Source organism: Protobothrops mucrosquamatus, unplaced genomic scaffold, assembly GCF_001527695.2.
Source record: "Protobothrops mucrosquamatus isolate PMUCROS unplaced genomic scaffold, P.Mucros_1.0 scaffold417, whole genome shotgun sequence".
In the NCBI taxonomy this organism is placed as follows: Eukaryota; Metazoa; Chordata; class Lepidosauria; order Squamata; family Viperidae; genus Protobothrops; species Protobothrops mucrosquamatus.
This window is the reverse complement of record NW_015386746.1, coordinates 596029-611362: the sequence shown is the minus strand read 5'-3', so window position 1 is coordinate 611362 and position 15334 is coordinate 596029. Positions and strand designations below refer to the sequence as shown.

The 15334-nt window shown below is 36.1% G+C and overlaps 1 protein-coding gene across 4 annotated transcripts in view; it reads left to right on the top strand.

Moving 5' to 3' along the window:
• The first annotated feature begins 3880 nt into the window (after positions 1-3880).
• Positions 3881-15334, top strand: part of IGSF11 (immunoglobulin superfamily member 11) — a 14654-nt gene continuing 3200 nt past the window's right edge. The window contains exons 1-4 of one of the 4 annotated variants that reach the window (XM_029284191.1): positions 3881-3934; positions 6500-6707; positions 10553-10708; positions 13664-13717. In XM_029284191.1, coding sequence (XP_029140024.1) covers positions 3896-3934; positions 6500-6707; positions 10553-10708; positions 13664-13717 — 457 coding nt within the window. In that variant the 5' untranslated portion in view covers positions 3881-3895. Of the gene's footprint in view, positions 3935-6499; positions 6708-10552; positions 10709-13663; positions 13793-15334 lie in introns of all 4 variants that reach the window. The other 3 variants (XM_029284193.1, XM_015816244.2, XM_029284192.1) reach the window with 3 other exon arrangements.

The window sequence follows — 15334 nt, the reverse complement described above, 5'->3', positions numbered from 1 at the left end:
GCAAAAATCAATCCTCTACAAAGGAAATTGCATATATCCAAACCACAGCTAAGCTACAGATTAAGCATAAATAAAATATAGCAAGATTTAGATTATTTTTCCAATAAACCAAACTATACGCTGTGAGCAAGGCCAAAGGAGAAAGAAATTAACTGCCCTGGAGATTTCATTTACTCCTCCCTCCCAAACATTCCAAATAAGTCTTGCCCTTAATGTGCAGTAATATATAGCTTTCCCTTTAATAAACAAGTGATTAGATGCATATGCTTTGCTTTGGAAGTCAATAAATATACATTTTGTGTTACAAAACAATTCTCTAGCAGCTAAGCTGAAGATCTAGGACTCTGATTATAGAACATAGAACATAGAATCAGAGGACTGTAAGGAACCTTGGAGATCTTCTAGCTCAAGGAAGCTTATATCATCCTGATCAAGTTGTTGTCCAGTTTATTCTTGAAAACCTCCAGCAATGGAGCACCCACAATTTTAAGAGGCAAGCTATTCCATTGATTAATTGTTCTCAGTGTCAGGAAATTTCTCCTTAGTTCTAGGTTGGACCTCTCTTTAACAAGCTTCCATCCATTACTTCTTGTCCTGTTACTTTGGAGAATACACCGATCCCCTCTTCTCTGTGACAGCCCCTCATATATTGGAAGATGGCTATCATGTCACCCCTAATTCTTCTCTTTGAAAGGCTAGACATATCTAGCTCCCTCAATTGTTCATTTTACTATTTAACCTCCAGACTCCTTATCATCTTTGTTGTTCTTCTCTGCACACTTTCTAGGGTCTCAGCATCTTTTTTATATTTTTGTTACCAGAACTGGATGCAGTATTCCAAGTGTGCACTATAAAGCAGTACTATCACTTCTTGTGCTCCAGATGCTATTCTTCTCTTGATGCAGCCTAGGACTGCATTGGCTCTTTTGGCAGCTGCAGCACGCTGTTGCCTCACTGCTCACTGCTGTGGTGGTCCACTGGGACACCTACAATAGTGGCCAAAATTGTGGAAATCTTTTGGGAAAAGTGTACAGTAGAAATGCCACCTTTGGTTAAGTTTCCACCAATTTTTCTTCTAATTTCTTTATAACTGTAGCCTTGTTTACTTAATAATACTATTTTACATCGTTTTCTGGGCAACCAGTCAACTCTTTGCACCATTAGTTTAATTTTATTACGTTTTACATGCTCACTAAATGAAAGAACACAAAAAAACCCAACCAACTTGATAGCGATCACATAACACACTGACAAATGTCCTCCTCTCAGCTTTGATACATGACATCAATAACTGAACCGTACTGTGATCTGATTGGCTCATTGCCAAAACAAGATGACACCTGATTGGTTCTCTAAACACTCATGCTCATTGGCAACAATCAGATGAAGGAAAGCTACCTGATATCAACCTAAGCAAGTTATGCTTCCTTTTTCTGGTTATTTGGCTATAACTTTTCATAGAATATAGTACAGATAATTGAACAACCTTTGTTGTATTACATTCTTGATTAAATTATCTTTCCATTGATATATAGTTTTATGGTGCTACTCCCCAAAAAGTGGTGTTATTAGCCATCAAATCTCAAAAATACACTTTTCCCAAAAGGTTTCCACAATTTTGGCCACTACTGTAGGTCTCTCTCACAGTTACTATTGTTGAACCAGGTACCACTATTCTGTACCTGTACATTTGGTTTTTCCTTCCCAAGTGCAGGACCTTACTTTTCTCACCACTGAACTGCATCTTAGTGGATAGGCCCTGTTGAGATTCTTACGAATCTTGAATCTATCTTCTAAAGTGTTAGTAATTCCTTCCAGTTTGGTGTCATCTGTACATTTGATGAGTTTCCCTATTTGCTCATTTAGATTATTTATGAAAATGTTGAAGAGTACTGGGCCGAAACCAGAAGTTTCAGATGCTCAGCTGCATGTTTCACTCCATATAAATGTAGTTCCATTGAGGATTACATACTGGATGCAGTTGGTCAATCAACTGCAAATCCATTTGGTGGTGGTACTGTCTGTTCCATATTGTTCTGCCTTATCTAGAAGTAGGCTGTGATCTGTTTTGGCAAATGCCTTATTAAAGTCCAAGTATATTATGTCCACAGCTTTTCCCTGATCCACTAATTTAGTCACTTTATCAAAGAAGGCAATAAGATTTGTCTGACATGATCTGTTTTTAACAAAATATACTGGTTTCTAGCAATCACCTTGTTCATTTCTAGATGCTCACAAATCTGCCACTTGATTATCTTCAGGATTTTCCCAGGTATTGATATCAAACTGACTGGGCTATAATTTCTGGGATCTAGTTTGCTCCTTTTGTAGATCAGAACCATATCAGCTCTTTTCCAGTCTTCTAGTAGTTCCCCTGTGGTACAGGAGCTTTGAAAGATTACATTCAGTGATTCCTAGATTATGTTTGCTCACTCCTTCAGAACCCTGGGATGTAAACCATCTGGCTCAGGTGATTTGTATTTTGTAAGGGATTCTCTTACTAATTCCTTGCCTATTTTGACTTGTATACCTGTTCTGTCTCCCTCGTTGCTGCTTTTGATATGTTGGATTTTTTCTTCCTTTTACCTAGAACAGATGCAAAGAAGGAATTAAGCAGTTCTGCTTTATCGCTGTCTATCACCTTCTTGCCTTCTGTTCCCATTAGTTAGATAGCTCACCTATAATTTCCTTGACTTTCTTCTTGTTCCTTACATATTGAAAGAAACTTTTTTAAAAATTATTTTTGGCATTAGTTGCCAGCCTTAGCTCATTCTGGGCCTTAGCTTTCCTGACTCCCTCCTTAACAGATTCAAGCTATTTGTTGGTATTATGTTTTAGTTATGTACCCCTCTTTCCATTTTTTTGTATTTGACTTTTTTGTTCTTCATATTGTAAGAGCTCTTTACGCAACCATGCTGATCTTGTCTGGTGTCTTTTATTTTTTCTTTCTTTGGTATTATTTTTGCTTGGGCCTTTATTATCTCATTTTCACAGTTTCCCAAGAATCTTGAACTCTTTTTCCTTTTAAGATTTCTATCCATGGAATCCTTCCTAGTCTCTCTCTTATCTTGTTGAAGTCAACTCTCTTAAAGTCTAAAATACTAATCAGACTTAGTTCAGTTACTTGTGGTTGCATTATGGTGAATTCAACAATGACATGGTTACTCTCCCCCAAAGTTCCTACAACTTTTACTCTCTTAGCCATTTTATCCCTGTTAGTAAGAATAGCTGTCCCTCTAGTTCCCTCCTCTTCCTTTTGTATAATAAAGTTGTCAGGCATGTAAAAAACATGTTTGATCTCCCACTCACTGAAGAGTTGAATTCATCTTAGTTGATGTCATGGTATTTCATCCTAGTTGATGTCATAGTAGTAAAGTCCCCCACTGCTACACTGCTGTGTTTCCTCCACACCTCACCTAATTGGTTAGCAAAGAGTTAATCTATTTCCTCTGGTTGGTTAGGTGGCCTGTAATATAGACATATAGCAAAGTCATTTGTTTTTCCTTACACTTGCCTTCTGCATACTGTGCACCGGGATAAAAATGTTACTACTTCTTCTTTGGATTCCTCATGGTAGTAGAAAGTCTTGGATAGTGAGGCAAGGAGGCAGCTTGGTGGTTGCAAGTGGTGAGTAGAGGCAAGAGAAGAAGCTAAGAACATTTGTGTGTGTGTGTGTGTCTCCAGAAAGTTGATTATCCCATTTGTTACTATATTAGTACATCATTGTAAAATGGAGATAGAATATATCATCTTGATCTCTCTTTTTGTAGGTCTAGTGAGTCCCTTGGAGGTCTTCATGAATACCAGGAGTGTTGAAGTTGCTCGGGGTCAGACGGCCATCCTGCCCTGTACTTTCACCACTAGTGCTGCACTCACTAACCTTAATGTCATCTGGATGGTCACGCCTCTTTCCAATGCCAACCAACCTGAACAGGTACCAAGTCCTACTGAAAAAACGGATGAGCTCCCTTTTGCCTTTCTTTTTTGTAGGATTATTTCTGCCACACTTCTCCTAGTCAAACTGGAAATTTTCAACTGTGGAAAAGGCTACACCAGACTTACCTCTACAACAGTGGTGGCGAACCTATGGCACGGGTGCCAGAGGCGGCACTCAGAGCCCTCTCTGTGGGCACGCATGTCGTCGCCCCAGTCCTAGGCCTTCAGCTGGGTTTTATAAAACCTTTTCTCTTTAGGCCTCTGTCACCATGTGCAAAAAAAAAAAAAAGGTTCAATCAGTCAATTTCAACTTCTGACGCGAAAAAAAAAGTTCTTGCAAAGTTAGAATTGATCGATTGAACTTTTTAGTCCCACCCAGTCTGCCGTTACCACTGCAGCCATGCCCACCCAATGGGCCACGCCCACCCAATTGGCCACACCCAGCCAATGGGCCACACCCACCCGGCACTCGCCGATGCATAAGTGGGTTTTGGGTTGCAGTTTGGGCACTCAGTCTCTAAAAGGTTCGCCATCACTGCTCTACAATATATCAGATGAATAAAAGGAATTCTCAGTCTTGTGTTTCCTTAAGCTTTTATATGAATCTTGGGGTGATAGCTTTATTTATTTTTTTGTCAGACTATTTCAGGATATTTTGGAAATGAAAAAATACAAGTGAGGGTTAATGACTCTTTCAAATCCTTAAAACTAGACAATCCATAGGCACCGAAATTTCTCCCAGTTTGAGGGAATAGAGAACATTGCAGAAATCCATATTTGCAGCTCAGCGCATGATCATTGGTCTTATGATTTCAGCCATGCGGTACATAGTAGAGCTCTTTGTAAGGAAAAAAAAACATGGAGTGATTTATTACTTTCTGACACGGTAACTAGATCATCATATTACAAGTAGCAAAAAATATTACAAGCTAGAAAAATATGTAGTTATTTCATTACTTTTTTATTGTTGAACCTCTTTTAATCTGTTTACTGATTCGTTCACCTTTCATTTTATTTCACAGCTGATATGGAATTATGGAAATATTTTTTATTATTCTTATTTATTTCCATATCTTTTTTTTTTTTTTTTTTGTTACAAAAACCTAACCAGTTTTTTCCTGTCTGTAACTTCAGGCAGGTGCTATCATGCATGCTACTGGTGGGGAACTGAAGGAATTCCAAATAAAATCCTGTTTCTTGTTTGTTTCCATTGAAGCCATGCTGGAGCAGCCTTTACAGCAGGGGAGGGCAATTTTCCCAGGGTCAGGAGTCACAACTTGCTCCCTCAAGCAGCTGGAGGGCTGCAGGTGACATCACTAGGTAGGTGGTGAAGTCACAGAAAGGATTACCACGGGTGTACCCCAATCCTGCTGTATAAAGTACAGGGCCTGTTGTAGCCTTTGGCTATGCCATAATGGTTACAGACAGAGGACGATATTCTTTTAAAAATTAGCACCATGCCTATAAAATTTCAGTTAACCACAGCAAAGAGCTCTAGAACACTTTCATTATTAATAGAAATTAAATTTGTTTTGTGAATTATTCCTTTTCTCCAAACACACAGTGCTATTACAGATGTAAGACAAACATAAGAATTTTTTTCAGAATAGATTTCTTCAAAGTTTATTGCTATTAGTTTTCTACTCTTGCATGTCATACTAGGTGCCTTGTGAGCACAGTATCTTAAATTTTATTGAGGGTTCTTTTTTTCAGTTAGATAAAAGTTCCTATATTTTGCAAGGGAAGGAGATCCATACAAAAGATGTCATCAAATTGAAACTGTTAAAAACATTGACAAAACGTCTTACAGTGTTATATAACTTCCTCATATAGAACTTTGGAAAATGTTAGCCTGTTTTTCCCATAACAGCAGACTGTCAAACTGCTGCCCTATATTCCGCATGCATGTAGACTGTCACCTGCTATCAAATTGGCTCATATGATCAATCAATATCTTCATGACGAAGAAGCCAACCACTGCCATCTAGTGGTCCTTTGGATTTTACAGCTTGCCCAATTTGCCAGCAGTTTCATTTGCCTTTTTAATTTACTTATAATATTTTGTTGAATTGAGCAGTTGTAGAATTTTCATTATTGCATGTTTCTATTTTAATATATAGAGCTAAAAGGTTATTATTATACATTGTATGTACTTTTATTACAAAAAGTTTGGTTTTGTTTATTTCTTGTGAGATTGGCTTCTACAGTATCTTTTTGTGCTGTATACACAAACACCAATTTTACATTTATATTTCCCTAATTATATCTATATAATTGTGTGCACACTTTTTGATTATTTTATTCTACTTTTCTGTATGCATTTTTGTAAAAAGTGATCTTTGACCATAAATAAAGTAAAACAAATCAGCATGAAAAATTATCCATACCAGAAATAGAAGAAATGATGCACAAAATGAGGATCCAAAAACTCAGGTTTATGCTACACTCTGATGTATTTTTAAATCACATCGTACAGGTGAGATATTGTAATTAGAGCATAAAGAGTAAGTTTTTTCTTACTCCAACCTTTAGTTTGCATGATATGGTGCCTTGTCTTTTTCAGGTTATTCTTTACCAGGGTGGTCAGATTATTGATGGTGCAGCCCAGTTTCATGGGCGAGTGGGGTTTGCAAAAACAATGCCAACCACCAGTGCCTCCATCTTCATCAACAATACCAAGCTCTCAGATACGGGAACTTACCAGTGTTTGGTGAATAATCTACCAGACCGAGCAGGACGGAATATTGGAGTCATTGGGCTCAATGTCTTGGGTATGATCTTTCTAAAATGGATGATAGATTTAAAATATGGAGGTGAACTGATGCACAACTTTTTTTTTAATTTAACTTGAAAATTTTATTTTTAATTGTAAACAAGACTCTGGAACAGAAACTGCGGCCATGTCAGTGGTCCATCAGTTCTGCACAAAAGTACTAGATAATTATAATTTACTTTAACTCTATGATTCTTCCCAGTTCATTCATATCTAAAATAACACAACAGTAAAACAATGGAAAGGGGTTAGAAGTCATAATTAAAATTGGTCTCTCTACAAAACTGCTACTAGCAACTCAACTCTATGCATAAGTCTTTTTCATTACAGCCACCCCTCATTTAGTGACTACCTTGGTTAGGACCATTCACAAATATGAGATAAATAAAAAATCATTTTTCTGCCCTATATGTGCAATTACTAGCAAATTTCAGGTGCCTAAAGCCTGCCAGAGGGTCCTAATAAACTAATTAAGATCACAGATCTGAGCTTGTTAACACAGTTAGCACTTTTTAGAGAAGTGCTGTCTGAGGAAAAAAGCGGGAAGAGATAACTTCTTTAACCAATCTCGCTGTCCTGTGAGGGAGCGAAAGGGGGGGCGTGTTACTAATTTAACAACTGCAGCGATTCCTTTAACAACTGGGGCAAGAAAGGTTGTAAAATGGGGCAAAACACACTTAGCAATTGTCTCACTTAGCAACAGAAATTTTGGACTCAATTGTGGTCGTAAGTTAACGACTATCTGTACTGGGGAAAAAGTTGTATAGGAAAAGGCAGGGATAAATCCATCAACTATCTCCTTGCCAAGATAATCACCTGTCTGAGATGGTATAGGGTTTCCTGCCTGAGCAGGGGGTTGGACTAGATGACCTCCAAGGTCCCTTCCAACTTTATTATTATTATTATCTTGTCAATTATATTTGTTGCCAATATGTTGTTCTCCTTAAAAAAATCCAACTGGATTTCTTTTTCTTAAAATGTCTTTTAAATTCACAACTGTCTTAGATGAAAGTGATTTTATTGACACTGCAGCAAGGAAAAAATAGTTCAAACATAAGCATGCACACTTTGTTACAGAAACCCACACCCCAGCAACACCTATCAGATATTAGCATTATGTATCACTTAATCCTTAGTTGTATAATATGTGTGTGTGTGTATGTATACTTTAGATTCACTCAGGGACCAGAATGTCAGAATTCCTAGCATCCTTACCCAACATGTGTATATTTAATATACAGTGCATTCAGAAAGTATTCAGACCCCCTTCACTTTTGTCAATTTTGTTATGCTGCAGCCTGATTGTACATTTATTGAAATTCATTTTTTTCTCATTAATCTATATTAAGTACTCCACAATGACAGTGAAAACAGAATTTTAGAAATGTCTGTAAATTTATTAAAAAGAAAAAAATTGAACTATCACATTGGCATATGTATTCATACCCTTCACTCAATACTTTGTTGAAGCACCTATGGCAGCAATTACAATCTCGAGTCTTTTGGGGTATGATCCGACAAGCTTTGCACATCTGGATTGGGAGATTTTCTGCCATTGTTCCTTGCAAATCCTCTCAAGCTCAGTCAAGTTGGATGACAACTGTCAGACAGCCATTTTCAGGTCCCTCCAGAGATGTTCAGTAGAGTTCAAGTCAGGGCTCCGGATGGGCCACTCTAGGACATTCACAGAGTTGTCTCTAAGCCACTTCTGTGTTATTTTGGCTGTGTGCTTAGGATCGTTGTCAGGTTGGAAAGTGAACCTTCGGTCCAGTCTGAAGTCCTGAGCGCTGTGGAAAAGGATTTCATTGAGGATATCCCTGTACTTTGCTCCATTCAGCTTTCCCCCCAACCCTGACCTGTCTCCCAGTTCCTACTACTGGAAAACACCCCCAAGCTTCATGCTGCCACCATCATGCTTCACTGTTGGGATGATATTGGGCAGGTGATGAGGGTGCCTGATTTCCTCCAGACATAATGTTTAGAATTGAGGTCAAACAGTTCAATCTTGGTTTCATCATACCAGTCTGAAAGTCCTTTTTGCAAACTCTAAGCAGGCTTTCATGTGCTTTGACTGAGGAGAGGCTTCTGTCTAGCCACTCTGCCATAAAGCCCAGATTGGTGGAGGGCTGCAGTGATGGTTGTCCTTCTGGAATTCTGTCCATTCTCCACACAGGATCTCTGGAGCTCAGTCAGAGTGACCATTGGATTCTTGGTCCTTCTCCCCCGATTGCTCAGTTTGACTGGATGACCAGCTCTTAGAATAGTCCTAGTTGTGCCAAACTTCTTCCATTTGAGAATTATGTCCCTGAGCTTTGCAGGCAGTTCCTTTGACTTCATGGCTTTTGCTCTGCTATAGTATGCATTGCCACCTGTGAGGCATTCTATGGACAGGTGTGTGCCTTTCTAAATCATGTCCGATCAAGTTAAGTTACCACAGGTTGACTCCAATCAAGGTGTAGAAATATGTCAGCAACGATCAAAAGAAATGGGAGGCACTAGAGCTAAATTTCAAGTATTGTTGCAAAGGGTCTGAATACTTATGCCAATATGATATTTCAGTTTTTTCTTTTTTAATTTTACAGACATTTCTAAAATGCTGTTTTCACTTTGTCATTATAGGATACTGAGGTTAGATTAATGAGAAAAAAATGAATGTCAACAACTGTAGAATCGAGCTGCAGCATAACAAAATTGACAAAAGTAGGGGGAATCTGAATACCTTCTGAATGCACTGTATCAACCGTCCAGTTTTCTGATTTCTAGAAAAAAATGAGATAGAAGACCCTTTCAACTTTTTCCCTTAAAAGATATATTTTGTAGGTTCTGGCATAAGTGGAACAGAGGTGGATTATGAGAGATTCAAGTTAGCTTCAGATAGTAGAAGATAGGACTGGTTATAGGAGCCAGAAATATATGACCAGATCACTTACAGAAGGCAAAGATTTCTCTCTACTTTTGACTTATTGTGGCACATTTTCAAAAGTTTTTGTTAGTGTTATAACTATTTTTAAACTTTGTATAGTTTATTTTTAGCACTTGCTTAACCATGTTTACATTTGGTGCTTTTAAGAATTTGGTACTTACTTTCTCCATAGTTGTACTATCTTTCTCTATATAGGTAGTAAAATTAAATCTCATACCCTTATCAAGATAATGAAATTTAGCTTTAAAGTAAAGCATTTTAATATTATCTTTATTGTGGAAACTTAGAGAGGACCTTCCTTGTTAGGACAATAATAAAAATACTTAAGCCTACAATTATGACTGAGCTCAATTGCTAAAGATTAACAAGTTGAAAATTACAATAGACTTGAAAAAAGTGACTTCATACCTATTCTCAAAATTATGAGCACCAAACCAAGCCTACAATTACATGATTACATTTTGGGCACTTGGCAACCGGTTCACATTTACGAGTGGCTATAGCATCCTATGGTGACATGTTTGCATTTTGTGAATTTTGCCATTTTCAGGCAAAAAGTGGCAAAAAATCTTTTGCATAAACAGGCTTCAAAGTGACGACCATGTAGTTTGTTAAACAAACATGTGGTTCACTTTAATGATAGATGTAAAAACGGTCATAAAATTGAGTTAGGTCACATGGTGCTTCGACTTACAACCACAGTGCCTTGTGACTACCAGTCCCAATTGTGGTCATAAGATGAGAACTACATGTAGTTACAAAAGTCTTAGCAGGTTACCTTGCCTGTTGCTTCCTTATTTGTCTTCAGCAACTGTATCCTCTCATTTTTTTAAAAAAAAACCTGTCTATATTTGTAAAGATGACAAGAATGTTGAAGAAAAACTACTCTAAATAATCCATGCCATCTTCTATTGTAACAGTTCCTCCATCTGCCCCTGACTGCAGAATTCAGGGTTCTTTGAATATTGGTAGTGACATCACACTGAGTTGTAATTCAGAAGAAGGCATCCCTCGGCCAACTTACAACTGGGAAAGGATGGATAATGTTCCCAAGCTGCCTCCAACATCCATTCAAGGTGACCATTCTATCTTTCTGTTTCGTTTGGATGTTTAACTAATTTTTCTTAATTTATTTTGATGGTAATGTCATACGTTTTGCCCCAAACTGCTGCTTCAGTTACTTTGGCAAAGCACCTGATCCAGGCATGTTATGGAAGAGAAGAAAGCAATTAATGTTGTCAATTAATGCTGATATTATCAATTAATGCTGATAATCTGAATGTAAAAACTCATTAAAAGTAACAAGGAAGAGAAGGGAAAAATCTGTTTTGGATGATTAAAAAGAACCAAGCCTATAAAGCATTGGGTGCCCTCTAGTGGAATTTTAAATATTTTTATGTATGAAATAAAATAGCACACGTTACTTTAAAGTAATGGTGACCAGCTATTTTAACAAAATTGCCAGAAATCCAATGGAACAAATATTGTTATTATAAAATATACTATAAAACATAATAGTTCTATCCTTAATTTTTCTTCTTGCAATATATTTTACAGGAATAGTGATACCAGGCAATCAGGTTCATATAGCTAGGGTGACTGAAACATCATGTAACCCCATAACAACAGGTTATGTGATATCACAAAGGATTTCAGACTTTTGGCAGTGCTTTCTGCCCTCACATGAAATAAATGCTAAAAAATAAAAATAAAACTCTGAAGAGGAGGATTCAAGACAGAAATATCAAAGAATAGATGCATGTTCTTTTGCTTGTTTCAGTTTTTTTTAATCAAAAAGAATCATGTTCACAGAAGTCATAAAAGATTATTGTAATAATTCAATTGTATTGTTATTTTAAATAAGTTTATATTTGGTTGTTTCAAGGACACAGTACGTGATGTTTTAAAAAATGAATGTTCCAAATTTCTAAGTATTTGCAACATAAAACTTTTTTTAAAAAGTTAGAATAGTAATGGTAGATTGTAAATAAGAAGTTTTTGATCAAATCAAGTGAAACAAAGCCAAAAACATAGGGGAGCAATCTGAAATTTCAGGAGAACAGATTGCAGGAACAAAATTTTGATTATTGATCCCATCACTCAGTTGAGATATATTTCTACCCAGTGCTTCTCCTGCTCTCTTCTGTCCCAACCTGTTCTGAAATAACTTTACAAAGTCTTTTTTTTTCTTGAGATGAATTCGGAGGCTCTGTTTGACTGTTAACACTCAAAACTGTTCTTTTGGAACACTGTTGAGTGCATTCCAGACTGAACAGAATCCTCAGCTTCTGTCTGATTAGTCAGCAACATTCCATGCACCCCTTTTTCTGACTAAAAGAGAAAATCAGTCTGAAGCTGTGATGTAACATTGTTTTAGTAGAAAAGAAGTAATATTCTAATGTTGAACAAAACATACTTTGGGAAAAGATAAAGTTGTTTAAATTTGCTAATGCTCATATAAAGAGATTGGTCAGAAGTTGGAATGAAAGTTTCTGTTAAATATGCAGATAAGCTTCTCTTATAAGCTTCTTGCAGAACCTACTGCATTTATATCACCAAGTTGGTTGATAAGCCAACCATTGCTAGCATTGATTGCAGACTATAGATTATTATGTATAAAGGCAGCAATGGCTAACAATACATTTGGAATTTAGGGTTTTTTTTAGCTTTTATTTTCAAAATCTTCCTGCATTTTTTTTCATTGATTATGCAGTGTTTCATTACATCTGACAAACCATCCTTGGAAAAAACTTTAAAAATATACAAAACAAATGTAGGAAATCAATACAAATACGTAAGATAAACTGACTTTTTGCTAGGAGGTATCTTCAACAATTTGTAGCAACAACAACAACTACAAGAAGACTTTAGTAAGGTCTTAGCAAACAGTTACTTCCAATTATAGTATCAGCGTAACAAAATCACAAACAGCTATTCTACTATAGTAGAACTGATTTTGAACATAGACTTTGGGTCAATAAAGCATGTGGAATATCTGTCACAGTGGTGGTGATGGTGATAGTCTATAAATTGAAAATTGCTCATCTGAATCTTATTGATATGTCAGTAGTATCTTGTACATGGGAAACTATTTTTCCAGGAACCAGAGATATAGCCTAGGTTCATTTTTTTTCTAAAGATTTTTTCATAGTATATTATATGTATAGTACTTACAAAATTGATTGGCATGTTTAGTTAAGCACTTAAAACTCAGGACTAGAGCGTGGCAAAGATATGAGTGAAAATAATCTTCCTGGAAACATTATCTAAAACTTCCTATGATTCTAGGTTGAGAGACAGCTTTTAAAATGAAGCATTTTAAAAACTATATCACTTTCTTCCTATTAAATATTTCATACAGTTTAACAAATATGTTTATTTTGCACTCCAAAATTTACTTAAGTATTCATGTATTTGTTGATTTGCAAAACTCCCTTAATTTTTATTAGCAAAATTTAGAACAGCCTTCTAAAACCTGACATTTTTCAGGAAATTGGAGTCAGAGTGTATTTGTTGGGAAGGCTTGATTAAATGGAGAAAAGGTATTGTACAATGTGATCTGTGGTTGGTTTTCTTAAATTGATTGGTGAGTCTTGATTCATGAGCTGAAATGTTTTCTGGAAGAAGAAAAATGGAAGAAAAGGGAAGCAATGCAAAGACAAAACAAAACAAGAAAGAAAAAGAAGAAAAAAAGCTGACTAGTTCAAATTAAAGTAATAGATTGGTGATAGCTTTTTTCTTTTCTTTTAGTTTTCTTATTGTGTCCTTTGGTCCTGAGCTTTCAAATTATAATAACAATCTTTCAGAAGAAAATGACCACTGTAAGCTTCTTAATCTCTAGCTTCATTTGTAAAAGATGCTTTTATCTGAAGGTTATTTTGTAATCTGTCTTTTAAGAGCCTTACATTACAACTTAGGTTTTGTTGGATTTGCATTTTCAAAATTGTGATAAAATGGTTCTTTTCCCTTATATAAATTGCACTTTAATTTAGAAGATTTTATTTATTTTGTTTTTGGTCTTTCCTGTTTAGATCTAGTTCAGGGTACTCTTCTTCTGCGCAATATTAGCTCTTTGTCATCAGGACGTTACCAATGTATGGCATCCAATATCATTGGAAGCAGCACCTGTTCTCTTGAAGTTCAAGTGATTACACGTGAGTTAGATATAGTATATAGAACGTTGTCTTGTATTAATATCAGTGCAGCTTTATAAATCTGTCTATATTAATATTGCAGAATTTCAGGTAATAATCCTTTCCATTGCCTTTTTTTAACATTAGAAAAACCATCAAACCTTATACTTGTTACCAGCCATGTGTGAAAAGCTGGCATTGTATAGAATGCCTATGAAATTTACAAAATGTGTGAGGTTTTTAGGCACACTATGTAATCTCTGTGTTATTTTAATATACTGTATACTTTCCCTAGGCATTGTATACAATACCTAGGCATTATGCAAAAGGACAAGAACTATTCAAAGTATGAAAATGTTGAAAACCCTAACTCTTTATTGAGAAGACATATATGAAAATGAAAAAAGAAATGCAAAATAAAGGATTTTCTTACTGTAAAAAACAAGAGGAAAAGACCAGTATTGACCAACTTGTTGCAGCAAGGCAGGCTAGAATGGTATTTCAGCGGGAGTATTTTATGCTTTGCTGGTTTGCCTTTTGGCATTGCATAGAATGTCTGGGAAATGTGTAAAATATTAAGTATTTATATATTATTACGGTCTACCAAATATAAATCAGTCTGTTCTGCATTTCGCTCCAATCTAGGAGCATGTTTTGCAGGCAGACCTCACATACTGTGAACACTATAAATTCAAAATTTTGTGGCTGACAAAGAGTCAGTGGGAGACTAGTATAGCTATTTCAGGCTCATTAGCCCTCATCAGCTAGTCACACCCTTCAGGGATTCGAACCTGGGCAGCTTGCATGTTAGGCAGCTATATTACCCTTTTGAGCCACAGGTTCCCCCTTATTCCTGTCAGCAGAAACCAGGGAGGATATATATCTTATCTGTTGGGTGAGGCACCCGGTCTACCAAATATATACGCACACACAAACACAAAATACATTAACTTACATTTATCCAATATGATTTTTAATATGAATGTCTCTTATGTTCATTAAAAAAACTTTATGCACTCTTTTGTATAGTCTTTCCCAAATATAAGTTTTTGTTTGGGGTTCTTGCTATAATTAAATAGATTTTTTTTCCTGTTTTTTTGCCTAAGTGATGGATGCTACTGCTATCTGCTGCTGCCTATATTACTGAAAAGCCTATTTTGGTAGATTCTACCAATTCATAGAAATTCTGCAGCAAATTTCTTTAATCCCTAACCTTGCTTGTTCTGATCATCTTTGACCTTTCTTACAGGAAGGTCAGCATTAGAGAAAGGTTTTCTCTCACTACACCAGACATTTAGAGCAAATGAATTATTATGTGGCTGAATGATAATTGAATTTTCTTGTACAATTTTAGTTTTTTCTACAAACAGCTATAAGTGATTTAGTTTTTCAAGGAAGGTCTATTTTCTGCACACATCTCAAGTCTAAATTGCATCTTACAGCTGTTATTATAGAAAGAGAAACATAATAACTGTACCACCAAGGCAATATTATTGGGATGTTGAATTGTAACTGCAGCACAGTAGAAAAGTGTAAATTCTCATTTCTGTATTTTATCTCCAACCCATA